At 35.8% G+C, this 26,814-nt stretch overlaps 2 protein-coding genes and 1 long non-coding RNA gene across 3 annotated transcripts; all 3 read left to right on the plus strand.

Annotated features, from left to right (window-relative positions):
- Positions 1–1,030: 1,030 nt before the first annotated feature.
- LOC108669062 lies at positions 1,031–2,462 on the plus strand. Its single transcript, XR_001930636.2, has 3 exons — positions 1,031–1,426; positions 2,093–2,212; positions 2,383–2,462. It is a non-coding gene; the product is annotated as an uncharacterized LOC108669062 (long non-coding RNA).
- A 217-nt stretch (positions 2,463–2,679) lies between these two features.
- LOC108669061 (uncharacterized MFS-type transporter YhjX) lies at positions 2,680–12,512 on the plus strand. The gene is made up of 12 exons (XM_018156345.2): positions 2,680–2,794; positions 3,015–3,127; positions 3,290–3,389; positions 3,736–3,922; positions 4,683–4,809; positions 5,974–6,101; positions 7,034–7,157; positions 8,756–8,837; positions 9,138–9,385; positions 9,669–9,884; positions 10,616–10,715; positions 11,020–12,512. Exons 3-12 carry the CDS (start codon positions 3,293–3,295, stop codon positions 11,055–11,057), a joined length of 1,347 nt encoding a protein of 448 aa, XP_018011834.1. The 5' UTR covers positions 2,680–2,794; positions 3,015–3,127; positions 3,290–3,292; the 3' UTR covers positions 11,058–12,512.
- Positions 12,513–21,861: 9,349 nt separating this feature from the next.
- Positions 21,862–25,061, plus strand: LOC108669060 (protein GUCD1). The gene is made up of 3 exons (XM_018156344.2): positions 21,862–22,518; positions 22,697–22,823; positions 23,428–25,061. Exons 1-3 carry the CDS (start codon positions 22,004–22,006, stop codon positions 23,818–23,820), a joined length of 1,035 nt encoding a protein of 344 aa, XP_018011833.1. The 5' UTR covers positions 21,862–22,003; the 3' UTR covers positions 23,821–25,061.
- The last annotated feature ends 1,753 nt before the right edge of the window (positions 25,062–26,814 follow it).

Genomic DNA, 26,814 nt, shown 5'->3' on the forward strand with positions numbered 1-26,814 from the left:
CTATGCAAACTACTTGCCACATGAACAGGTGCCAAATCAATTCCCCAGCAGCCAGCACAGTGCAAGATTGGAAAATTACTAATTAATGAAATTTCATGGCTCCAAAGTGACAAATTTCCAAAATGTAATATGAGAAACTCTTGGCTTGATTGTGCAATTTTTCAATATTCAGATAGGAGATAATTCATCTAGCAGGAATTGTGCTGCTCTATGAAATATGAGGAAGCTCTACTTATGGCTCAGAAAATAGATATATTCCATTATTGGACCCAGGTATCTTAAGCAACAAAATATCAGAAGCCATTCACTAGGGAAAGCGTGTCTAGGCATCTACATCCAAAGTCAACCAATCCTCCTCATTTGCCTGTCAAAATCTTTGGGGATGCCTATCAAAAGTACAAGTTCACTGGTATAAAGGCCTTGTATGACCAGTGCTGGAGAATGTATTACTAGTCTGGGATCTACAGATCTATAGATGACTTGAGATAATACCCCCTAATCCCAGGTGATTTTGGCCTCTCATCCAGTGCCACTGAGAGGGTGGCCAGGCTCTACATAGACCAGTTCCATCTGAGGGGAAAGGCAGGCAAAGCATGCATGCTGTACAGAATGCTGCATTGCCTAGTCCATTAAGACTGGGCCAATCAGCCACATAAGCAACAAGGGGAAGGGGGTGTCAACAGGAGCAGCAGAACCTATGTCCACCAGCACTACTTTCTGCTGACATCATAGCAGCAACATCCTACCTGCCTTCCAGTCTGCCATAGAAGCTGGCTGGGGGTGTCCACTAGACATTTATCATGACTGAAACCTTAAAACTAGCTTTTTATTAATGTCTGTGTTAAGTAGGTATATGCTATGTTATGTACTATATGCTGAGGGTACATGTGCACCCTCAATAGTCAAGTTTTTCTTCAATTATGGAGTATATACTGTGCCATACAGAAGATTAAAGAGATGACAAAAGTTTTATTTATTTTTAAAAAATATATCAAGGAGTAGTAAGAAGCATTAAACATGAAAAATTAGCCATACAATAAAAATTATTCAGCAAACTGAATTTCGCTAACAGCTGGCTAGAAATTCTCACTTGCTTTTGGGGTGTGCATTTTGGTTACAATTAAAAATCTTGGTTAGTATGTGGTCTTTGGATACATCAAGCTTTGTTAAAACAATTCATATCTGGTAATTAGAGTCTCCCCATACTCTTTCTCTTGATGAGTTTTATCTGGAGTTTGTAATCATTGCAATCTCAGTTGTATTTCAATATCAGTCTTATTAATTATCTTGATAATTCCCTGACAGTTTTTCTAAATTGAAGTTAAAGCAGGTCATGAGTAAGCTGCACCTGCTTGCAGCATATGAGCTTCTGTGCCTCCAACTCTACAAGAAAGTAAAATTTTTGCAACCTTTGCTTGCTGATAAGGTGAGAAGCCCATCAACTATTTATCTCAATCCATTTTATATTTAATAAATAATTGAGCTCATATATTGTGTTCCAAGTAAATATTTATTGTAGGTATGTAAGAAAGGCCAAGTTGAAATTGATCTATTTCTTCAAGAAAGACATTTTTGTATTCAATAAGTTGTCTATTCATGCATAATTTTCTATTTTTTATACATCTATGAAATCACTTATATAACTTTTTCATTAATTTCTCAGCAATTGAAGTCATGTTAGGTTTTATATCCATATATTTATGTGTAATGTGATCATCATTTTGAAAATGAGTTCCCAACTGAAATTTTTCATCTCAATTTAAAGAATATTTATTACTATGAATTATTTCACAACATTAAATACTTAAATTAACATTAATTTTTCATATTATTCTATTGTGCATTAGTTGTATTCATTATAAAATAATTGGGTCAACATATACTGGGTGAATTGCTTAATGCTCTCATTAAATTTGTTGATAGTTTATTAATATTATTTGTATACTTGCTGATGAACTATCATTCAAGCTATCACCATCATCTTCACTATCAAGCATTGCAATTATGGTTAAACTGGCCAGATCTAGAAGTTAGGCTCTTTTATGTTATGCAATTCAACCTCTTACTTGGTGTTTATCTTTCCACATCACAGGTGTGCTCGTGTTTGGATGCAGCAAGTCTGACTTCATCAAAATTCTTTGCTCAGATGCTCTGCTGGAACGTCGTATCTGTTTTGCCATTGCCAAGTTTGCTATTCACTTAGTAACTTCTGGTGAGGTCTACTTGCAGGCTGAATATATACTGTCTAGTTTTGAAATAATTTGGAATTTAAACGTAATGATCATCATCGATATTGTATCAATATTAACTGATAAAATGGTACTTGGAATTTTTTGTGTACCTTTGTTTCTAAAGTGCTTACGTAATTTTGCCCATTTTCAGTTTAGAGGAAAGCAAGGCTGAACTTTTTGGAGAAAACTTGTTTGCAGCAGTAACTGAACATGAGAAAGAGTTATGTGCACAGGCAAGTTCATTAATGTGTGCTGCTTCTTATCACAGGGGAAGTGTTGAAATTAAGGCCTTATATCATTGTTTGATTGTCAAGATATAATTGCCTTTGGGCTATTAATTTTTGTCAAACTTGAGGTGATTGCGGTTTTTCTTTATAAATGAAATGGATTGCAGTGTAGATGTAAATACTGACAAAAAATTATACTGACCAAACAACATTCTTTAGGTAACTGGAATGTTGCTAGAGCTGCCTCTTCCTTGGCTGTTGGCATTGCTTTCTGATGAAATAGATCTTATGTCACACATAAAACAAGCAAGAGATAACTACTTTAGTTACATTAAGGTGAGATGTTTGCCAGTTTATTGTTGATCAAAATTTTAAATTTTGTTCTTCCTACTTTTTCCACACCCAAATGTACAATGTGGTTTAGTATAGGTACTTAGATTGGTTTTTACATCATAATTTGATAGTGTGGATTGAAATCATAGTTCTTGATGAGCATTTCTACTTCATTTTATGTATAAATTATTTTGTTGATTTGTGTGCTTATTTTCTATTACAGAGCACTAGGACATCAGCAGAATTGACCAAGGAGACCCCAGAGCCCATTGCCTTGTAGTGATCTGATCCGCTTTGTTCAACCTCAGCTTTCCGATTTGTCTGCGGAGTCAAGTGGTACCTAATTCAACTGTAATTTAGTGAAGTAATATCTTCTTATATAATATTTATTTCTATCAAAAGAACACTTGAGGATCTGTGCTACATTATATATAATAACAATTAATTGATGTATTCCTAGTTAATAATTTATTGGAGTAATTCTACATGTCACTGCAGACGATGGACGCCGCCCCTCCTGTGTGCGGTTGGCGGGCCTGGGGTGCCGTACTGGGTGGAGTGCTCATTCATCTCACTCTCGGCAACCTTTACAGCTTTGGTTTGACATTGCTGTATTTTCTCATGTTGAATTGTGAATACGGTTATTACTAGGAAATTACTATGGATGAAAACTTGCAAAATGCATTTGTGAGAAAAAATTGTAATTTAAATATTTATTTTTAGTCTAGAATCTTTTTCATATCATGCCTAACTGAAATTACTGTAATAAATATTTTGTTTGCATACTTTAAGTAGAATTTGTTATCAAATTTAGCCAGCCCAGTGTGTCCTGACTAACTCTAGGTAAAATTGACTTTAATTACAATTGACTTTAAGTACAATTAGCTTTTATGTTGATAAATGTAACACTAGCAGATTTTTGGTTAAAGTCCAAATTGTTGCAGGGAACCTGACGACGTACATGACGTCATACCTTCACGAGGAAGTGTCCCGTGACGTAACCTACAGCGACGTGGTCTGGGTGATGGCGCTAACCTTGATGGCGCAGGGGCTCTTCATGCCAATTGGAGGAATTCTTGAAGCAAGACTTGGGCCCAGACTAACTTGTTGTATTGGAGCAGTTATAATGAGGTACCTTCAGTTTAACTTATTCCGCTATTAGAATCATTAGATTGCAACCCGTCTGCTGTATTTGCTCTCTTTATATAAAGAGATTTCTTGAGTTCTGCCATATGCCAGTAATATTATAATCAGTAATGAAATTAACTAATAATTATTTAATGATGAATTAATAATTAATGATGTACCTAATAAATGTACTACCACGTACTGTCAGGGTATCTTCTATCACCCTCTAGGTTATCATACGTCACACTCTTATAACATGTTCTGTACCCACATGGTAGAGTCACACTCAGTGACGTCATCCCTGTTAAGGCCTATATATATCTCGATCTGTGCACCGCTCGTCAGTCGCAGCGGTACTGCCTAGCCGTCATCTTGCTAGCCGCTCCTCCGGCACATACTTGTGCTGTACCTGTCAATCCCCGGTCCTTCTGTACTCACCGAGCCAGTTTATTATTATAATAGTTCTAGCGTTAATCGTGTTTCACTTGTCCTGCCTTAGTCACACTTGGAACAATAGTACCCAGACCCTCAGTACAAATCCATCAGGTGGTCGCAGAAATAGACACCTGCAGTGGCGCCCGAACAGGGATGACGTCACTGAGTGTGACTCTACCATGTGGGTACAGAACATGTTATAAGAGTGTGACGTATGATAACCTAGAGGGTGATAGAAGATACCCTGACACGTACAACCTATTGATTTGAAGACAAGTTAAAAGCTATTTATGCAATATTTACCTTGCCATGTTCAATTTGTGGGCAGTTTAGGCGTGGGTCTCACGCGCTTGACAATCAACTGCTCTGTATTTGCTGTGGCTATGACGTACGGCCTCCTGGTGGGCTTAGGCATTTCTCTTGCCTACGTCTCGCCAATGGCGTGCGCCATGAAGGTAATTTCCCCAGTGCTTCTTTGATTGAGTGTCTGGATAATCACGTTGATCTGGGGAGGTTTTCAGTGTCTAGGTAATCACAATTTTCACCGATTAATGTCTTGAATGGAGACAATTGCTTGTTTTACAGATAAAACGTGGTTGCTGTGATTTATTTATTGTATATGTTTGTGGTAAATTTTTTATAGTTGAAGTGCATTGCAGCGATTAATGGCGATGATTTCAATTTCATTAACTTTTTTTTGTGCTTATCTGAGTAATTTCACGAAATCTTAATTTAGTTTTATAGAGAATAATAACGGTTCAAAACAATTTATTAAAGTTACAGTAAATGTATAAATATTTCCAAATAATAATTTGTTGCATGCTCAACTATTTTTTTATGATGACGTAGCTTTTTAAAGATTCAGAAAGCTATTGAGGGACTTTTTAAAGCAAATAAGAATGCCTGTGCCTGCGAGGTGGGAACTACTTTTATATCACCATCGTCACCATCAACTTTAGAGTGAGTGTTGTAAAACGACAAATGTAAATAACTGATGAGATGAATAATGGAATGTAATCCAAAACAAAAACTTTGTAATTGGGAATAGCTTACGAGAATTTTATTGTGCAGCTGGATAACTCATCATGCTTCAGTTAAATTGGCAAGCTGGCGAAAACTGTCTCATGATGAATAATACCACTGTACAATGCAATTTTCTTTACAATTTATATCTAGGTTTTGTTGCATGTATTATCTTATCAGTTTTTCAAATATTTCGTTGCCTTACCTAACTCATTCAAAATTTGCTTATGACGACGGTGATTTGAGGAGGATAATAATGAGGGTGAAAGTGTTAGAGGTGGATGCGTAAGATAATAGATGGCTAGGAAGTACAGCGGAGCGTGCTGAAATGTAAGTAGAGAGGTAATATGAGTCACCTTTTGACAGATACTTGTGGTAAAAACGTTCTTGAAATCTTCAAAAATTATCTTACCCATGAATTAATCTTCGATATTAACACATCTTTATTGACGATGAGAATGAATTATGCCAATATTAATTAATAAACATTCATCTGTTACCAGTTTTCCCGCCTTGAGAAAACGTTATTCTACAGTTTAAAATCAATAAGTTTATCAGAAAGAAAAGAAATTACCCATAAGTTACTGGTTTTGCAGTGGTACCCGGAACGCAAAGGTCTGATCAACGGGCTGATCGTGGCAGGCTTTGGCTTGGGCGCTCTTGGCAGCACCAGCCTACAAACGCACTACCTCAACCCGGACAACATCTCTGTGGCGCCATCAGGGTGAACAAATATTATCATTATAATGTCCTTTTAATATTATATAGGTATTAAAATTACAAAGTTTGTTTTGTGGTCCACAGATGACGGCATAACATTGCATTCAGCTTATTACTACAGGTATGTGGGACTTATTATAAGTACCATGAACTAGAAAATAATAAATATTCTAGTGAAAGTTTGCTTGGCAGATGTATATATATATATATATATGTATTGTGATAGAATTTATGTCAATTATTCAAATTGCAGTTACATTCAATTTTGAGATTTATTCAATGGGATTGCATTAAATATACCTCAAAAATATATGTATATTGTGACATCTCTTTGCATTCGTTCAGTATAAATTGTTTACTAAACTATCTGATTTATATCTTTTTTCCTATATGCGGATGGTGTGACCTTTGTACGTACGAATTGGATTGCATGCATGGAAGCTTAAAGGTTTCTCCTTTTAAAAGTTTTGATCTCGTATTGATTGTGTATTATGATTTTTCATTTGTACCAAAAATTTTATCTTTATACTGTAAAATTTTGAGAAAGACCTATCAGAACTATTGAATTGTAGGTTTTGAATTTTTCAGTTAATGTTTTGTGCAAGCTTGTTGCAATCGAGTGGTTTAGATCACCAAGATTGGAGTAGCGAGTTGAAGGTTCGAAACTCGCAGCTAGTTACGAAAATTCTGGTCGAACTCTGGGTTCGACTAGGTGTTCAGTTGTTTAAGAATCGAACCCGGTGGCCGGGTGTTTAAGAATCAGCTGCTTGCCAACACGACATAATCTAAGCAAACACCACTATATTACATTGCAACGTTCTCATTCTAATTTGCTATCTTAATTTTTCTTTTATAATAATCAGTTTACATACATGCGACTTTCTAATTCCAGTTAATTACCTAATCCCAGGTTTATTTTTAAACTATAATTGGCAGGTATTTTGAAGACCCGGCGCTGCTGGCGCGCGTGCCGTCAGTATTTACTGTGATGGCCGCGGTGTTCGCGGCGCTGCAGACGCTGGGCTGCCTGCTGCTGTCCCGGCCTGACGTGTCGCTCGTGGTACGGGGTGATGCCCTACATTTATTTCGGCGAGCTTTGCCTGACTAATTTATTATGGGCGCTATGTTACACTTCTTTCGGCGAGCTCTGCCTAACTAATTTAATATGGGCGCTACCAATGTTACATTTATTTCGGCGAGCTTTGCCTAACTAATTTAATATGGGCGCTATGTTACACTTCTTTCGGCGAGCTCTGCCTAACTAATTTAATATGGGCGCTACCTATGTTACATTTATTTCGGCGAGCTTTGCCTAACTAATTTAATATGGGCGCTATGTTACACTTATTTCGGCGAGCGTTGCCTAACTAATTTAATATGGGCGCTATATTACACTTATTTCGGCGAGCGTTGCCTAACTAATTTAATATGGGCGCTATGTTACACTTATTTCGGCGAGCGTTGCCTAACAATTTAGTATGGGCGCCATGTTACACTTATTTCGGCGAGCGTTGCCTAACAATTTAGTATGGGCGCTATGTTACACTTATTTCGGCGAGCGTTGCCCAACTTATTTAATATGGGCGCTATGACACATTTATCTAATCCTTGACAGGCTGCAAATTTGTACAATGTTATAACCGTACCTAGTGTTGGCAGTGGTTCCTTTCCGCATTAATTAGATAAGCTTTCCATATAATCAATTAGATGCAAATTGTTTAATTAGGTCAGATCCACATTTGGTACGACTAGTTTCAAGTGAGAGCTGTTGAAATGATTCTTTAGGGACAACATTTGTGAAATTTATGCCTGCTGATGGAAACAAACGTTCTATCGTGGCATAAGGTGCCTGTACACAGGGATAGTACTAGCCGCTAGTTCATCCGGCGCTTGAACTGTCCACGCTACTAGCCTCGTGTATAGGGGTTCAGCCGCTTCAGAGGCATGCGCCGGCAAGGGCCCGAGGCGCGGCCGAGAGAGACAACGATGTGTTGATATCTTGGCTGGAGAAGTGGCTAGTAGCGCTGATGCAGCCATGGTGAGAGCATCTGTACCGCTCCTGTGAAGTATCTCGGGTCACGTGAATCATGGCTTGTTTGAACGATAATGTTTCTAAGAGGAATCCAACAAAGTGGATTCCAGACGATATTCAATTATTCTTTGAAATATTCCAAAAATATGAATTAAAGTATAATGTTTTCCATGATGGTTACTCCAACTAAATGAAGAGAGAAACGAGTATTTCGAACCGGAAAGAAGACATTATTAGTCAGGGTTTAGTTGTTCCCGACGCTGTATTTTTAAGGGCTAGAATATGGAGTATAAAAAAGACGTACAGACTCGAGTTGTTGAAGGTGATGACACTATCCATCTTCACAGACCTCACTCGACGGCTTCTAACGACTCACTGGCGGGCGCGAACGAGAAGATAGCGGCACCTTATACTCTCCTCGTGTGTACAGGCTTACTAGCCGGATAGTCACCAAGCGACCGACACTAGCCAGATTTACTAGCCGTCTGCACTATCCCCGTGTACAAGCACCTTAATGGACTCGTGTAGTAAATTTAATGTATTTGCCATTTTTATCCAAAAAAGTTTTATGTCTGCCGCACTATTTCTAGTATTTTACTCGTTTCTGTGTTTTTTATTCAATGCAGCGAACCACACACACTTCGAACGAGGAGGAGGAAGAGCTCCTAGACGGCCAGTGCGACCAACGCAGCAGCGGCGCATCTCACGGTTTGTGTTTACATTATTCCTCGGCCATCTGATGATCCTAGTGCTTACTGATAACTATTAGTCTGAGCTTTACTTTTTCTTAGCCTATGAAAGACTGGTGGCGTACTGAAAACTGTACTAGTTTACGCTGATACTACTGGGTGCGGAAAATAAATGTATGTCGGAATTAAGTTTTTGAAAGTTTTTAAAAGAAAAAATATCTTAGCTACTCAAGAATTAGATATAAGCGCGTTTTATTTGAGTTTCAAAATATTCTTTCTCGTCAAGCAACATTGCCTGAAACATTACACATGTTTTCAGGTATACGAGAAGATTCAGAGAACTTGACTCCCCGCCAAATGCTGAGGACGCGGCTGTTCTACCACTTGTGGCTGATATACCTCATCAACACCATAGCCATTGGCTACATCAACGCCACATACAAGAGCTTCGGGCAGACATTCCTTAAGGATGATTTCTTTCTGGCGACTGTAGGTGCTCTTGCCGCCATCTTTAATGCAAGCGGACGTCTTTTCTGGGGACGGCTTATGGATGCTACCACTTTTAAGGTGAACGTCGTGCACGTTTGTTGTTTACGTTTGTGTTGAATAATAAGCGTCCACTTGCTGCTCTGTGGACACTTCTCTTCCATTCACTTGTATTAAGAAGACAATCTTATTTCCTGAAAATCGGTCACGGTGAAACACGTTAGCTAGTGGCACATTAACCGTTGTTGATGAAATTACATAAAATAGCTTGATGCATTCATTTTATACTCGACTCATTAATACTATAACTTGAGCATCCAGTTTGTATTAGGCTCATTACATTTTATAATTTTGACCCGTACAGACGTCGATGTGTTGCCTAACGTGCTCGCTGTGCGTGCTGTTCTCGACGCTGCCCCTCACGCCGCTCACGTCGCACCCGTCAGCTGCGTACGCGGCCGCCGTGTGGTGCGTGTTCTTCACCTTCTGCGGCACGTTCGTCCTCATGCCCACCGTCACCGAGAAAGCCTTCGGAGCGCGACACTACACCACCAACTATGGGCTCCTCTTCACTACCCAGGTAAGCCTTAATATGAGAGAATACTTAGTAAGTATATGTATGGAAGATCTTTAGTCTAGGAAAATGCCGTTGAAAATATTTAATTGCATAATTAATCAAGGTTTGAGAATACTTTCAGTTTTCGTAACTTCACAACAACCATGAGCTTTTCACTACCCAGGTATATATATATAGGTGCCCTTTAATGAAGGAAAATATGATCGAAAAATTTGCAGTTACATAATTCCATCAAGGTTTGAGAATGCCTTCGATTCACGTAATTTCGCCATCAACTGAGAGCTTTTTTCACCATCAAGATCCTCCATCATTTAGGAAACAAAAATTCTAAAGAATTCATACAATCTTTCGATAATATTCGTTGTGCCTAATTTTATTGACACGTTTTCTCTCGCTATATATAACAATATGGACCATTTTTGTGAATTAAAATCTCCTAAGCTCATTACAGTTTCGTCAAATAAGTGCTAATACCGTGAGAAATATTCTGAGGCTTTGATATGAGAATGACAATGTATTTATTATTTTTGTATTTTGAAGTGCATTTCAAAAGATAATATTTTGTACCATTTTACCTAAGTTTAATTTAGATTTTTAGGGGTTTATCAGAATTATTTTGTTAGGTATTTTGGAGAATGCCATTACAGTGTTCCCTCAGGGGCGTTGCTTGCGAATAGAACTTGCTATATACTATGAAGTAATTTCTTATTTAACTTGAAGCTATATTTGTTCAGGTGCTGAGCGGTGTTTTAGTTGCTAGCCTCAACCAACTGCTGCTGCACGCCATCGGCTACACGGGTTGCTTCTTAACTGTTGCTTTCTTCTCCGCCTTCTGTAAGTCAAATATTTATTCGTCATCAGCATTTTCTTCCCGTACTCAACCACAGTATAAATCAAATTTAGGTGTAAATGTATGACACTCTGAACTATATCAGTTTAAAAATATTGTTTTTAATTCAGTAATATTCCATTGGAGGCCCGGCGATGTAATTATCTTTAATGAAAAGAACATTAAATTGTTAATTATTTCATATCTACGTTGATATTTTCTGATACTTAAAAGATAGACGCGCCGGTGTGGCAATATTGAAGTCTAGTATGTTGCTTCGTTGTCATAAATTTTTGTTTTATTTTTCAGGTTTACTTGTGACGCTCTTCCTCCCTCGGGGCCTGTAACGACGGAGTATATATTTTTGAAACTAGACGTTACATTGTTATCTTCATCAATGTAAAAACCTGTATTACCATGTTTTATAGCATACATGAGCACATCTTTCTAACATTCGCTTGCCAAGTTCATCCATGGTGGTACGAATAAATAGAAACTGGAAGTCTTGAATGCTCAATATGAACTGGAAGTTGTGAATACTTAATCTTTTAACTAGCATTAATTACCTCCTATTTCATTAGGTAAGTAAAGCGATTTTACGTTTATAACCTTGCTATTTCCCAAACTATGCTGCGGCTCTAATGCAATCGTTGTTGAACACTTACAGTATTCAGTGCATATGTATGTCACTTCACTGTCGTGGTTTTGATGGCATATATCTAAACAAAAATATTTTCATGCGCTGAATCACTTTTTAGTTGATGTTTCATTATATTGATCATACATAATACTGATTTTAAACAGTGAAACACTATAACGTATTAAGTGTAACCTGCATCTCGTACGTTATTTGTGCTCGGAACTCTAGTCGTCTCTCCCATCGCTCAAAGGTATTACCTATTTTCATATTTGATGGAGCTTGTGCAGTATGCGTCACTAAAGTATTTATCGAACAAAGTTATAAAGAATTGCATCAATTCCACTTGAGCTGTATACTTGAATGCTTGTGTCCTAACTTATAAGAAAGACAAACATTACTTAATCATTATAACATTCTTTGCTTGGTGTTCGATTCACCTGTTTGAGGTAAGAGGTGCAAATGAAATTGATGTATTATAATAGTAGAATTGCCTCAAAGAAACTGTGTCAAGATTGGGCTTTAGCTGAATACTAAATTCCATATCATGTTATGAGGCTTCAAGTAAATTTGATTTTCACTATCAACATGGCCTTGGTACATCGATATTTCATGTTTACTACAGTGCATGAATTAGTGTTTGCAAAGCATGTCTAAATCATCGTGTGAAGTTTTGACTCAGTTTTTTTTATTGGTGTATGGTTTGTTGTTGTTTAAACGATTAATGTCAAAAATTTATCCCTTTTGGAGTGTTGAAACGAAATGAGTTGAACTTCTTCAATTTGATTTGAAACAATTCTCACCCTAAAATTCCTAATAGTTTTTTTAGAGTTTCAAATTTTCTGGGCTTTTCTGTAGGAATACTTCATTTCAAGATAAATTGAAAGTCATTTCACGCGTCTCAATTGCTTATAGTGTGTAAAATTCAGTATATTAGAATTTAAGAGTGATCTTCAGTTTTTATTCACAATTGTTACGTTATCGATAGTTTTATATAAACTTGAATTGTATTGTTAATAGTATAAATTTGGTATGAACTTGTTTGAATTTCAGTTCTCCCTATTTTCACAAGTCTCGAATCATATTAAACAGTAAGAGAGGTTTTATGATTTATAAACGACGATCCGATGTAATCAATAATCAGTCAGTCCACCGCTTGAAATTATAGAAGTTTTATTTCTCTTCTGTAGCTGCGGATTCGCCAAAGAAAACGTCATCGTTTTTCTGTTTCTTCAGGAGGGGGAGGAGGAAGACCGGAAAGCGAAGCTGCAACGCTGCATACTGTCCGGGTTGACCTAGTAGGCTAAAAAAGTAAACTCGTTCCTGAATTCTTTATTCTCACAGCTCGCACTGTCGTACATGACTCATAATAGTTTTTTGATACATTTTAAATTCTTGGACCGTGAACGGTGAAAGAAGCTAACAACTGTGAACTAACAAGGCTCAGGCTGTTTTTTTCTGTTATTCATGGAAGAAATAAGGAAAAGCAAAAGGCTAGTAGCCCTATAAGAGGCTATAACCTATACTAATAATGGGTGAAGTGAAATGGAGAAACTGGAGATGGAACAGATTTACATGCTAATGAGTAATTGGCATATATGGCCACAGGCCAATTACCTGGTAGCTAGGCTCACTAGGCTGGTGAGTGGTGGCTTCTGGCTTCTGCCTAACTTTTCACTTCAATTTTGGCTTATCTACTCAATATCTAGTAGGTACTAGACATCAAGGCTCAGGCTGTTTTTTTCTGTTATTCATGGAAGAAATAAGGAAAAGCAAAAGGCTAGTACTCCTAGTAGCCCTATAACCTATAGTATACTAATAATGGCTAATTGGCTATTGCCTATTGGGTGAAGTGAAATGGAGAAATTGGAGATGGAAAAGATTTACATGCTAATGAGTAATTGGCATATGTGGATAATGTGGCCACAGGCCAATTACCTGGTAGGCTCACCGCTCACTTAGCGGGGTCTTAGCCTCACTAGGCTGGTGGCTTCTGGCTTCTGCCTAACTTTTCACTTCAATTTTGGCTTACTATCACTCAATATCTAGTACTAGACTACCGTCAACTAGGGCTACTCAGGACTGGCAGGGCTACTCAGGAAAGTCCTCTGACCAGGGTGGAATTCTAGAAATGGAGGTTCACTTATAAAAAAGCTTTCCACCCAAGGTGGAATGCTTTCCTTAGATACAGTGCTCTGCCAGGTGACTGACCTTGTGGAAATCCAGAGGGGTAATATATTAACTGGTAAACATGGCAAATTGGAAAGCAGGACCCAAAAATCTGGAAACATCTTCACTATGCACACTCACTCACAAATACATGAAAAACTGCCTATGATTCAATCCACAAATACAAAACTGACCACCGAATCTCCTTTCGTTGCGATCAGCCCAACAAAAAACGTAAACAAAGAAGGTAGCAGGGATACCAACCGCACCGGCAACCAATGTGAAACCGACATCAATATAGTCATGTGAAAAATGGAGATACGAATTCTTCTATATTAAAAATTTATCAGTAACTGACATTCAACGGAAATCAGAATGGTTTAATAACCTTCGTAAATATTTTATATTATACATGCATGCAGAATCAATCGTGTGCAACAGGAACAGTGGCGGCACTGGCGGGAATCTAGTAATGACGGTTAGTGGTTAATTGACGGTGGGTGAGGTAGTTACAGAACATTACTGCAGATAAAGCTCCCGAACTTCGAGACGATAACTGAGTGAAAAATTTACACGATATATTGTGAGCCTTCTAAAGTTTTAATAATGAAGAAATCACAAGGTTCACAGAATCTAAAGGTTTGAATGCTAAACTTTTGACTTTCGAGTACTCTATTGACGATCGAGTCTATTCTAGTCAGTCAACTGTGAAGTGTCATGTTTGTTGTGCATTGCCTTTTCTTCGAGAAGTTTCTCCAACTGCCGATGAGTGTCTCCTCAATTTGAAAGCTGAGGTAACAAATAGGTGCCATAAATGTTTTTTTATATTTAATTCGAAACTATTATGTTACGAGTAAATAGTATTTCCTTCTGTAGATCCATCCCTCTTGCTCATCTGTGAGGCTGTGAGTAACGCGCGCAATTAACAATCTTGCATGGGACCTTCTCTGTGTTGCTTGACTTGACGTTCATACGATCATAGCTACCGTAGCCGAAGCCGATTTCTGATGGCCTGCAAACCTGTTTCTAGTTGCCTGGAACGTTTTTTTTAAGGCGGAAAGCTTTTTTTTATGTGAACCACGAATTTTAGAATTCCAGCCTGCTGACCTATAAATGAAAAGGAGGATCAAAAGTGGACAAACTGTTTTAATTGTATAGTACCGGTACCGGTACCTCAGATTTGTTATAAAATTGTTTGAATGTCTCTTGTTTGATAGATATTCTCCATTTTTCTTTTATATAATGGATTTTTTGAAATTTTTCCAGGCCTTTTGTTTGTAATGATCAAGTTTAAGTTAAGTATTGAGTTAACCAGTACAGTAGTACATATACCATATTTGGGGGCGGGGCTTATGGGCACAACCAATCACAGCTGGAAAGCATCCCCATCAACCAATCACAGCTTGAAAGCTCCCCCAGCAACCAATCACAGCTAGAAAGCAGATAACATTACAACTCCATTAACCAATCACAGCCAGAAAGCTGGAAGGGGCTAAAATCACAATCCCATAAACCAATCACAGTTGAAAAGTGATAGTATATGTATAATGTATATAATAAAATGGACTGGAAGTAGAAAGTTCCTGGACTTTCCAACCTTTCAGGTCCTGCTTTCCAATATGCTATGTGTACTGGTTAATTTAATATCCCTCTAGAATTTCACACTGCCTCTGACATGGCGTAAAACTGTTATAGTAGCAAAACTAATTTGAATATTGCAAAATTAAATATAGTGGTGTAAACGTCAATATTTTTCCTAAACAATGTAGTATAAAGCAGGCATGGAATATATCTACTTGGCGAGCCGCGACTGAATTTTTTGAGCCGTGGTTCTATGGATTTGCCAGCCGTGATTCCATTTCTATGAGCCATGATTCCATTTTACCGAGCCGTGAGTTCCATATCTCGACCATGAAAAGCCATTTTCAAGGTGCGAATTCATTTACAAAGTCCATGCACGTGTTACCCCAAATCTCTAATTTTACCCTTAAACAGTCAAACGGCAGCGATCTTCAACAAAACATTTCGTTGATTTGTTTACATTACGATGTTTATGTTTTTTCTGCAAGATATTTTTGGCGGGAACGGTAAAGCAATGCGGATTGCGGAAGTTGAAAATTTTATGAAATGACATGTTTGCAAAGTGCAAACCGCGATTTTTTAATCAAACAAAAATTTATGACATTCGAGCCGCGAGATTTCATACCTACTGAAATTATATGATATTAGAACCGCGATATTTCAGACAAAAATAGGACTTTTCCAGACTAGGTATAAAGGAAGTCGAAAAATACTACATTTACTAGCTTTGAAAAAAAAAACATGAAAAAAATGGCAAAGAACACTATTTTGAAAAGTTACTTCTGCTAAGGTCTGTACTCACTCTGTAGCGAAAAAAAATATTCGCCGTATTAAAAATTTTTACTTACATAAAAGATGCACCCAGGTGTCGGCTTGAAAATGTAATTGAAGGAATTGTCCTATCTCATGAAAAAAAAAATGGCGGCCATTTCCGCGTAGTGGGGCTACTGGGGACACCCCCAAAAATGTATTTACATTAGAACCTTAGTTAGCAAAGGCTCCAGACTCCAGTTAAGAAAAAAATTGATTAAAAACAAAGAATATTTATTAGCTCAGCGAAAAAATTTTACTTATCGAAAAATTAGTGCATCATTGGTCATCACAAAATTGTGCATGGAATGTCATATATAGAATTGTGCACCAGGCATCATAGAATGAAAAGTAATTGACCTAAACTATGATTTATTTCTCCAAAACATATGATGGTTATCACTAAAACATTCCTTTCTGTTTCAGGTATGTTTTTCACAATTTTTTTATAGTAAATTCACTTAACGTAATTAAAATGGTGTGAAATTACAAGCCATCCTGTAAGCTTACAGATACAGAAAAAATGCTATAAGGCTGCTGATATGAAGCTTGTAGCAGACAAGGTTGTTGTAAATGCTCAATGGCATGTTCATGGATACGGTAATATTGCATCAATAATACGGTGATTAATGTATATGGTAATATCATATTGATAAATGAAAAAGAAGTAAAATCACAGAAAATGTCATTTATTCTACCTCTACATCATCTACACTGAAAGAGGAGGACTTCAGAGTACTGTTAGTAATGGATGAGTACACTCTGCATGCTTCAAATGTTTTAAAATGAAGTTTTATTCCAAGTAGCCCCGTTTGATGGGGCTACTCGGGACACTCTTTTTTTGCTTCTGGCACCTTACAAATAGCATATAGAATTTTTTTGGTAAAGCCATGTGATTGTGAGTTGTTGTTGTGAGTTGTGAGCTTTAAAATGAGGCTAAACTTGTTTATGAAATGTTTCATGGTAAGGAGTTATGAATGAAAAACGTTCAAAATTGTCCCGAGTAGCCCCGGTTGACGGTACATGGAGTATTTTGGTCAAAATTTTTATCTTTTGCTCAAACTTCATTATAACTTGTTAGCTTTTTTAATTATAGAAATTTAGTGCACAATTTCAAATTGCATCAAAGGGTTATAGAAAATAGGGATGTCTATTCCCATTAGTAGGCTGCAGAACTATGTGCAAGATTGGCTGGGGGAAAAATCATTGTGTGAAACATGAAAAATAATTATGATCACAACTTTTTGAGAGGGCATGAGCTATGTTTGAAGAAGCGCACCACAAATGCAGTTAGCAAGAAAACACATGACATCTGACACTTGAGTTATTATCCATTGGTTTTATTAACAATTTGATAAATTTTTCAGACAATGGCACTAATGGAATATACATGAAGCATTTAGCAGTGCTCTACAATGAACCAAAGCCAACCCACTATTACTACCGTCAAACAGGGTAAAAAGGGATGGTTTTGACCATTTTTTGTTAATAACTTCTTACCATGAAACATTTCAGAAACAAGTTTAGGCTCATTTTATAGCTCTTTGCGAGGGCTATCGAATGGCATCTTCAAAAAATTTCCATATGCTATTGGTGAGGTGCCAAAGGCAAAATAAAACCGTCCCGATTTACCCCTGGGAATGGGGTAATCTGGGACACTTGCAATAAAAGTTAATTTCAAAATGTTTGAAGCATGCAGAGTGTACTCATCCATTACTAACAGTACTCTGAAGTCCTCCTCTTTCATTGTAGATGATGTAGATGTAAAATAAATGACATTTTCTGTGATTTTTACTTGTTTTTCCTTTATTGATATGATATTACCATATTCATTAATTACTGTATTATTAATGTGATATTGCTGGATCCATGGACATGCCATTGAGCATTGACAACGACCTTGTCCATTGCAAGCTTCATATCAGCAGCCATGTAGCATTTCTTCTGTATCTGTAAGCTTACAGGCAGGGTTGGCAATGATTAAATCAAAATGATTAAATCATGTGATTAAATCACTTGATTTTTTTTTATAAAAAATCATGATTTTTTTGATTTTTTCAATTTTTTTTATTTTTTTGATTTTTTCATATAATTGAATATATTGAGTGGCAGTCTTTAATTTATATTGAGGTATTGTTATTCATGGTTTAGTATAAATGTACTATGAATGACAAATTGGTATATAAACTTGCCTTTAGTGTGTATTAGGTTCCAAGAAATTGAATGTTTTTGGTACAGAGGCATCAAGTGTGCAATACATTGTATGTAGCTAGCAGCTTAGGTAATTCTTACAAGGCAATAAGAAGTCTTTACCTATTTGACTATTTGTTATATATTGATTACAATATACTATTTAAATGTGTTAGCTAGCTTATACAGGGTGGGGCAGAACTGATTGAACAGTTTTGAGCCAAAATAAAAGTGTAATGGAGGTACATAAAGAAGAAAGTTTCTTTTCCTCAAGATTAGCATAACATACCATTTAAAATACTTATGTTTTGAAAACAATATCAGGAAGATGGGGTTTGTTAGCTGCATCACACTGTTGGAGTTGTTCTCGGAAGTTTTCTACAGCATGTTCACACATATGGCGATGTATGGCCATAACCTCTGCTGCAATAATCCGTTCCCTTAGCTGTGGTAGGGTGTGAGGGCGACTTTTGAACACCCTTTCTTTTAGATGTCCCCAAAGAAAGAAATCGCAAATGCACAAATCGGGTGACCTCGCAGGCCACTGTAAATTGCCCCTCAGAGTCTGGGAACATGCATTTCAAAACATTGAGTGACATTCGGGCTGTGTGAGCTGTAGCCCCATCCCGCTGAAACCAAACGTCTCCCAAAGCTTCATTTTCAACAATGTTTTCCATAATGGGCTGCAAGAAATTTTGCAACATTGCAGCATAGCAATCGGAATTCACTGTTATGGTTACTCCCTCCTCTGAGAACGACTCCAACAGTGTGTTGCAGCTAACGGCCCTCCTCTTCCTGATATTGTTTTCAAAACATAAGTACGGTATTCTAAATGGTATGTTATGCTAACCTCTAGGATAATAAACTTTCTTCTTTATGTACCTCCATTACTCTTTTATTTTACCTCAAAACTGCTCAATTGGCTCTGCCCCACCCTGTATATTGAGAGGTTGAGATTGTATTGACCTTTTAGGCAATTAGAAAGATTTTCCACCCTAATATAAGTATTCTAATTAAAATATTTAATTTTAATCTTTAAGTATGTGAATTTAAAACTAGAAACAAAAAAATTACAATTATAAGACTATTTATAAAATAATTAAATGCAGTGAATGGATATAAAATATTTGAATTGTGCACATGTTTATTTCAAAGTGTTAGCTTTCTCAGAGGGTAGAGTCTGGTAGATTTATAGGACATAAAACTGGTAGATCTATTGATAGTGCTGTGCACTGTGCTATCAGCTACCTAGGCCTATCTGTTATGTGACTCTTCAGTGTTTAGAAGATCTGCATTCCTGAAGTGTTTTTGTATATTGAAAACAGTTAAATGGTCAATATTTAGCTCATTACCTTGCTCCATACAAACTTTACAAAGCTAATGAATAGACTTAGGTATCATTTATCAATAATCATTTACCCAAAAATCCTTAAGTGGTAAACACGACCTTGGCCTGTTGGCCTTTATTGAAGGCAATAAGTGCCCTTTTTAGCCATCCATTATTATCCATATGCTGTTATTGTTGATAGGCTAATTGCAACATAAAAAATTACACTTCAAAAAGACAAAAAAGCTGAAAAAATCAAAAAAATCAAATAAATAAAAAAAAATCATGAAAAAATATAAAAAATCATTGATTTTTGATTTTTTTTAAAAAAATCAAAAAAATCGCCAACCCTGCTTACAGGATGGTTTGTAATTTTGCACAATTTTAATTGAGTCAAGTGATTTCACTATAAAAAGATAATGAAAAACATACCTGAAACAGAAAATAATGTTTTAATGACAACCATCATACGTTTTGAAGAAATAAATCATAGTTTAGGTCGATTACTTTTCATTCTATGATGCCTGGTGCACAATTCTATATGTAGCATTCTATGTACAATTTTGTGATGACCAATGATGCACTAATTTTTCAATAAGTTAATTTTTTTGCCAAGCGAGGTAAATATAATCAAAATTCTTTGTTGTTAATAAATTTTTTTGCTAACTGGAGCCTTTGCTAACTGAGGTTCTACTGTAAATGCATTTTTAAGGGTGTCCCTAATTACCCCAGGGGGGTGTCCCTTTTTACCCCATCGCACGGAAATGGCTGCCATTTTTTTGGAATGAGATAGGCAAATTCTGTCAATTACGTTTTCAAGCCAACACCTGGGTGCAACTTTTATGTAAGTAAAATTTTTTAATACGGCAAATATTTTTTTTGCTCCAGACCTTACTCCTTAGCAGAGGCACTTTTCCAAAATCGCACTTTTCACACTTTTTTTCAACTATTTTTTAGATATAGTAAATGTTTGATTTCTTGACTAGCTTTATACATAATAGATAGTAAAAATGTTGAAGTTTATGCCACTATTTTTAGTTTTGCAATATTTTGATTAGTTTAGCTGCTACAACATTTCTATGAAATGTGGGACGCGCATCCCTATTTACCCCGCCCGTCCCTTTTTACCCCGTTTGACAGTATGCTAAACAAAGTTTTCTCGTGACAAAAATTTCAATTTGACTGATATGAGAGTTGACTTCCCGCAACAAAAAACTGTAACAAGTGGTTGTTTAATCAAATAATGTGTTTCTAGATGGCTAATATTGAATATCAGATTTGTACTTTGTTAAAAACCTTGTAACATAAGAATTACCAGTTGGTCCTTTCTTACCCCAGCCTGGTCCCATCTTACCCCAATGGGGTAAGATAGGACCAGCTCACTTTTTTAATCTGTACAGAAAACTATGTTAGATGCAAAATGTATGAGTTGTAGCTTAGAAGCCTATTGCATAACTACACCTTGTGATAGGTTTGGGTTTTTTTAGTTATTCATGGTATAGATGCTACCGGCTTGTTAGTGATTTCGGTCCTGTCTTACCCCATCTGACTATATCATACTTAAGAAATTGGTTTAAATCTTGAGTTCTTGAGGAAATTAAAAATGAACTGATTCCAAAAAAGCTCTGGTTTGCCACTATGCCTGTGGTAAGGGCCATATAGCTGTCAAGAAGCTATGTCTATCTCAGTATCTGTAAATGATATCCTTATCTGTCATTACCTAACTGATAGTCTCTAATTTCTAGGTTAAAAAAAGTATAATTGTCATTTCATATTTTTGTTCATGAGAAAATTGGCCTTGAATGGTTAGCATTGAGTGAAGACATGGTTGGCATTGAGTGAAGACATGGTTGTTACTTTTTAGGCCAAAACAAGAATAGTAGTGTAGAAATAAATTAATTATGATAGAAATAAGTATGTTAAATTTTGAATAGTGTTTTATCTATTTGTAATAATTATAAAAGTGTACGTAACTTTTATCTTTATAAATTCTAACAGAATGTTTATATTTATTTTACTAGTCATTATTAAATATTGATTGAAAACACTTTTGATAACCTTTTTAACACGTTGACTACGTATTGGTACATATGCGTACCACAAAATGTATTTCTCCAGGAGGTAGTGGTACATAATTCAGGTTGCCCAAAATCGGCCAAATCCGAGAACAAAAATGACCAAAAATGCTGATAATTCAATGTATACTAGTTTATTTATAGGTTCCGCTATAAAAATTCCAATTATTTTCTTTTTGCAATATTTAAAATTTAATTAGGAAGCACCCCTATCATAAATTTTAGCCAGCCAACCCATTTGAGAAAAACTAAATCATGGAATTTGTCTGGAAAAAATGACCGTCTGGCAACCCTGCTTAAAAAAAGTACAAAAAATGAAATAATAGTACAAGATGAAACAATCGTAGTCAACGTGTTAAAGTCAGTGTGACTTGGAAATATTTATGTGCTCAATTGCAATTTTTAATCTGATATTTTCAATGAATTTTGTGGCTTCTATTTATTCATATATAGTCTCTACCCTTTAGGTAGATTATTAAATCATTCTTTATATCAATTTGACCAATGAATTCAAAAACATCAAGCAACAGAGTTGCACCTTCTAATCAAGCCAGGAAAAATGGTTTGAGTGTGTCAAAAAGAGAGAGTTTGTTTCCATCCTCCTGGGGTGAGGAGAATAAAAAAGAGAAGAGCAATGACAATTTAGTCAATGATAAAGCTAAACCTTTCAGTAACTCATCTGATGTATATGTTGTTTCAAGACAAGAAATAGAAGATCTAGTTCCACATCTTCCAGTTGTTTCTTCAACTATTTCCAAGAGTTATGGTGCTAATCAAGCTCATGATAATCCAGCTTATCTTTATTCAGAATCAATTTGCCAAGATAGTTGCCCATCTTCAATCACTGACAATGAGGCAAGTTTTATCAAGAAACACTGTGCACGGGTGACCCTCCTGAGGCAGCAATACTCTTGGGATTGTGGAGTCACCTGCATCATGATGATTTTGCCAAAAAGGGAACGCCAGTATCTTGCTGACAATCTTCAACAAGTTGCTCTAGAGGAGAATTTCCACAACAGGTATATATTGTAGCAAAAATATTTTTATTAGAAATATTGCCATGAATTCATCCACTATATTAAGTGTAGATTTGATTTCCTCTATATTGATATTTGCAAGATAGCTTGATGAATCTCTCACACTTGAAACTATTAATTCGCTGTATTTTTCACATTACTAATTATTTTTTGTTTACAGCACTTGGAGTATTGATTTGGCCTATCTTCTCTATCGGTTTGGGATTCAATTCAGGTACTACACTATCACTCTTGGGGTTGACCATGGACTAAGTAAAGAAAAGTTTTATCAAACTGCCATCAGCAAGGTGAGGACTGTTTATGTGATCAATGATGGGGAAATATGGTATTCAAGTAGATAGCTCTAAACTAGTATCAGAAAATTTTCAATATCTAAATTCTCATTGAGACTTTGATGCACATTATATTTGAGAAAAAGTTGTTAATTTTTCTACTCCCAGTTGCATTGTCTTCAATCAACGGTTGTCAGCCACATTAATATTGTGCTATCTGACAGCAAATCATATATCTTCCACTTGGTTTAGATAAGGGTATGACTTCAGACATTCCCATTCTCTTTGTTTTTGTTACTACTTACAACTTCCTTGTTTATGGTCATTCTGAGATGATAATACTGCCTGCTTCTGCTGGCAAGCTGATTCAGATGTTTCTCTGTTTCCTTTAATGATGAATTTAGTTTTGATTAAAGAAATTTGCAAGACCCCACCTTGCTTCTGATGACAATATTGTGCACTAGAAAGTCCAAAGGTTTTCATACTACTCATGGCAAGAATTGATATATGTGTATTAAGTTGCTTTCTATTAATTCATGATGAACATTTTCACCACTGATTCTAATATTTTGTTTGATTTTGATTTCTGTGCCCAAGTTATGATGTGCAATTTTACCAGGATGAGCTTCGTGTTGTGGATCGTTTTGAACGCGCTTCTGAGCTGGGCTTAGTTGTGGAGAAGCGTTCTGTTTCCCTGATGCAAATCACGGAGCATCTGAAAAATTGTCTACCAATCATCGTTTTGACCAATGCCCATCTTCTGCAGTGTCGCTTGTGCAGTTTTTCGGAGACAAGAGCGCGCATCAGGGACTGCTTTGCAGTGGCCTGTGACGTGCCTTACCAAGGACACTTTGTTGTACTTGTTGGCTGTGATGAAAATTCCGGTTTGATTTACTATGCTAATCCTTCTGTTGGAAAGAAAGTCTGCTGCTGCACTTTCAAACACATGGAAGATGCAAGACTAAGCTATGGAACGGATGAGGACATAATTTTTATTGATCGTGACAGATAATATATTGCTTTTTATGATGGGATGTTATTTCAAATGGGTCCTCATGTAATGAAAACTCTTTGCTCATTCTTTTTAAAAAAATGTCTACATCTTTAACTAGAATTGATGAAGATATTTCATTACTAACCCCTAATCAGAAATGTATCGAGATTTCTATTCATCTTAACTCATCCTTCCCAAAAAATAGAATATTTTTGTCTTGCAAGAAATTTTTCTTAGGTAATTTTAATCTTGACTAAAGTATATTGACATTATAACAAAGCTTGAACAGTTGTATGCAGATAATTTGTAATTGAGGAACTGTAATTTATTGGATTTACTCATTTTTATGTAGTGACAAGTACCTAATTTTGATGTTCAAATTTACTTGCATTGTAATCTTGAGCTTCTTAGTGACTGAAATCATATTTAAGATGTATTCATGACTTGAACTGCCTGTATTGTTGTTGTGACGTATCTGTATTTATCTTTGATTTCTGAAATGTGGGCTAAAATATTGGATTTCTTTTATTTAAATATAATTAAGGCTTATTGCAATCAAGGTGCTGACTGTCGAGGGAAAGCTATATACCTAGTACTTTTTCTATGTCGATGTTGTATCAATATCTAGTCTTTGTGCCATAAGTCAGGTTTGCATGTGCAAATTCTGTTTGTAGACTATTATCAGCAAAAATTAATTATTGTAATGTGACATCGTTTGTATTAAATTTTCTTGTTTTTGCAATTTTATGAGGTTGTTGTCCAAAATAAGGTTCTCAGGACCAAAGGGTTTAAAATCAATTGCTCAGACTCTCGGTTGTGTGGCACCAAAATTACTCATTTAGGTATGGACATATTTTGTACATTTTTATTTTGTAGTGACTGTGAATGAAGGATTCATTTATTATTTATGTTTCTCCAGACTACTTAGTTATGTTAGTGAAATAATTTTTATAAAGAACCTCTTCTTGTCTTTTACGTAAGATTGCCAAATAATTGACTTGACTGCTAGGCATAACAGCTTGCTTACTGTAATTTTTATGAACATATTATACTTATTCATATTCTATATGATGAAAAGATGCTAAGAGAGATATCTCTCTTTAATAATATATTAAAACCAATATTTCCTTTTTACGTTATTTGTTATTTTTTTAGAGCTAACAGTCAAACACAATATTTAATACCGCAATAATTACTCCAATGATTATCTTGGAAAATAGTTTGCATTCAAACCAGGCTTCTCGTTCCACAGGTCTTAACAGGAGCCAATTAATCATTCATACACAAAATTTCTAAATTTACTGCAGATAATACACATTTACTGCGATGAATTATTTTGTTAGTTACATTCAAAGTTGAGACTTGTTTTTCATCTTTGTCTGTAGGTATGATGATGTCATGGTTGAATAGGTCTTGTGGGTCCATTTCCATTTTTTTCTTAATTTCAAGGTGGGTGAGGTCACAAACGCAAGAACATCAGACACTTAGCATCTTGAAATTCAAGCCATGCTGTCAGGGTAAATTTGTCATTTCTATCAAGCTTCTTGCACCCAAATATCAAAATAACTGATGCGTGATATTTACTTATAGATTTTCAGATATTATAACAATGTTGTGCAATATATTAACCCAGGGATTTTAAGCATGTAGCAATTTTTAAACTAAATGTGAAGCTCACTCAAAGAGTATATTTTAAGATTGTGTTGATATTTGACTGGAGTAGTAACGTCTTCTACTTTTTCTAGTCCTTCGTCAGTTGTACTTGTATTTACATTTTTGTGCAATAAGCGATGACGCTTAATTTTTTGTTCCTAAGGTATGAAAGAAAATGAAAGTTTCTAAAATGAGGCACTGCATAGAACCAATATTTCATTGGGCTTCAAAAGCATTTATTCATTCATATTAAAATATTGAAAAATATAAAATTATTGAAACTTTTGCATCCCAAGGTGTAGTAATAAAAATATTAGATTAAACTGTCTAGTGTGTTTTTTTTTTCAAAAGTAAACCTTGCATTCTGAGAATAAAATTTTTTTTGGAGAAGACACAAGTAATACATGCCTCAAATTTTTCAACATGTGTGGTAGGTAGTAAATAAAGGCTAACATTTTGGTAAAAATTTTAATAAGCTACATCCATGTAGTCAAAAGATGAGGAAAAACTGATGAGTGAATTTTTATGAAGGCCTGCAAAGTGGTAAGTGATTTTTGTTTATCTTTGAATAAATGTTCTGTGTAAAGAGGTTGGTGACCAACTGAACAGTAGTTAAATAAAAATGTTCTCAATTTATTCCCTCATATTTGAATTTTTCAAGGCCAGGTGCTGGTTATCAACAGATTAGAGTTGTGGCATCCTCTAAAATGTGTTTAGCATGTTAATTCTTTATCAGGAAAGTGATAGAAACAACCACAGAAACACCATGATTTATGCATAATTTGTTATTGATGTCACAAACAAAGAAATCTGAACAAATTTTTATGCTTAAATAATATTAAAGTGGAGAACAATTAATAGATGGGCATTGGCTGCTGTGTGATGTGGATGCCAAATCTCTTCTTGATTTCCACTCTATACCGGCTGTACTTGTCATCCGGAGAGAAGTGAGCTGAAATAGTAGAATCTATGTTAATTGCATCAATATTCATGATGTGTAGTTGAAAACTAAACCTTCAATGCCCCGCAATTGATAGTGATTCTGGCTAGTCGGTGATGCAACTGCTAAAGACACCCTTAAACAGTGCAGCTTAAACCACAGCTGTTATCATAATTATTTGTGAAGGTAGTTAGCATGACTTGAAAAACATAAAAATGCATTTGTACTATTTATCTGCTGTCAGAACATTTTCAAACCAGACCAATCAATCTCATTATATTCCATAAAAACATTATTTGTTTACTATAGAACTACTGCATTACTAACAGAATAGGCATCATTTGAGTACATGATAAAATACAGACATCTACTTAAGACATTTATGAGTACGTAGTGCCTTACATTACAAATGTTCTATT

The sequence above is a fragment of the Hyalella azteca genome, unplaced genomic scaffold, assembly GCF_000764305.2.
Source record: "Hyalella azteca isolate HAZT.00-mixed unplaced genomic scaffold, Hazt_2.0.2 contig5749, whole genome shotgun sequence".
Classification (NCBI taxonomy): domain Eukaryota; kingdom Metazoa; phylum Arthropoda; class Malacostraca; order Amphipoda; family Hyalellidae; genus Hyalella; species Hyalella azteca.

Coding starts and splice junctions, on each gene's coding strand:
- LOC108669061 (XM_018156345.2), top strand. CDS start 3,293: ATGGACGCCGCCCCTCCTGTGTGCGGTTGGCGGGCCTGGGGTGCCGTA. Junction 3,923..4,682: donor ATTGGAGCAGTTATAATGAG/GTACCTTCAGTT, acceptor ATTTGTGGGCAG/TTTAGGCGTGGGTCTCACGC. Junction 7,158..8,755: donor GGCCTGACGTGTCGCTCGTG/GTACGGGGTGAT, acceptor TATTCAATGCAG/CGAACCACACACACTTCGAA.
- LOC108669060 (XM_018156344.2), top strand. CDS start 22,004: ATGAATTCAAAAACATCAAGCAACAGAGTTGCACCTTCTAATCAAGCC. Junction 22,519..22,696: donor GAGGAGAATTTCCACAACAG/GTATATATTGTA, acceptor TTTTGTTTACAG/CACTTGGAGTATTGATTTGG. Junction 22,824..23,427: donor ATCAAACTGCCATCAGCAAG/GTGAGGACTGTT, acceptor CAATTTTACCAG/GATGAGCTTCGTGTTGTGGA.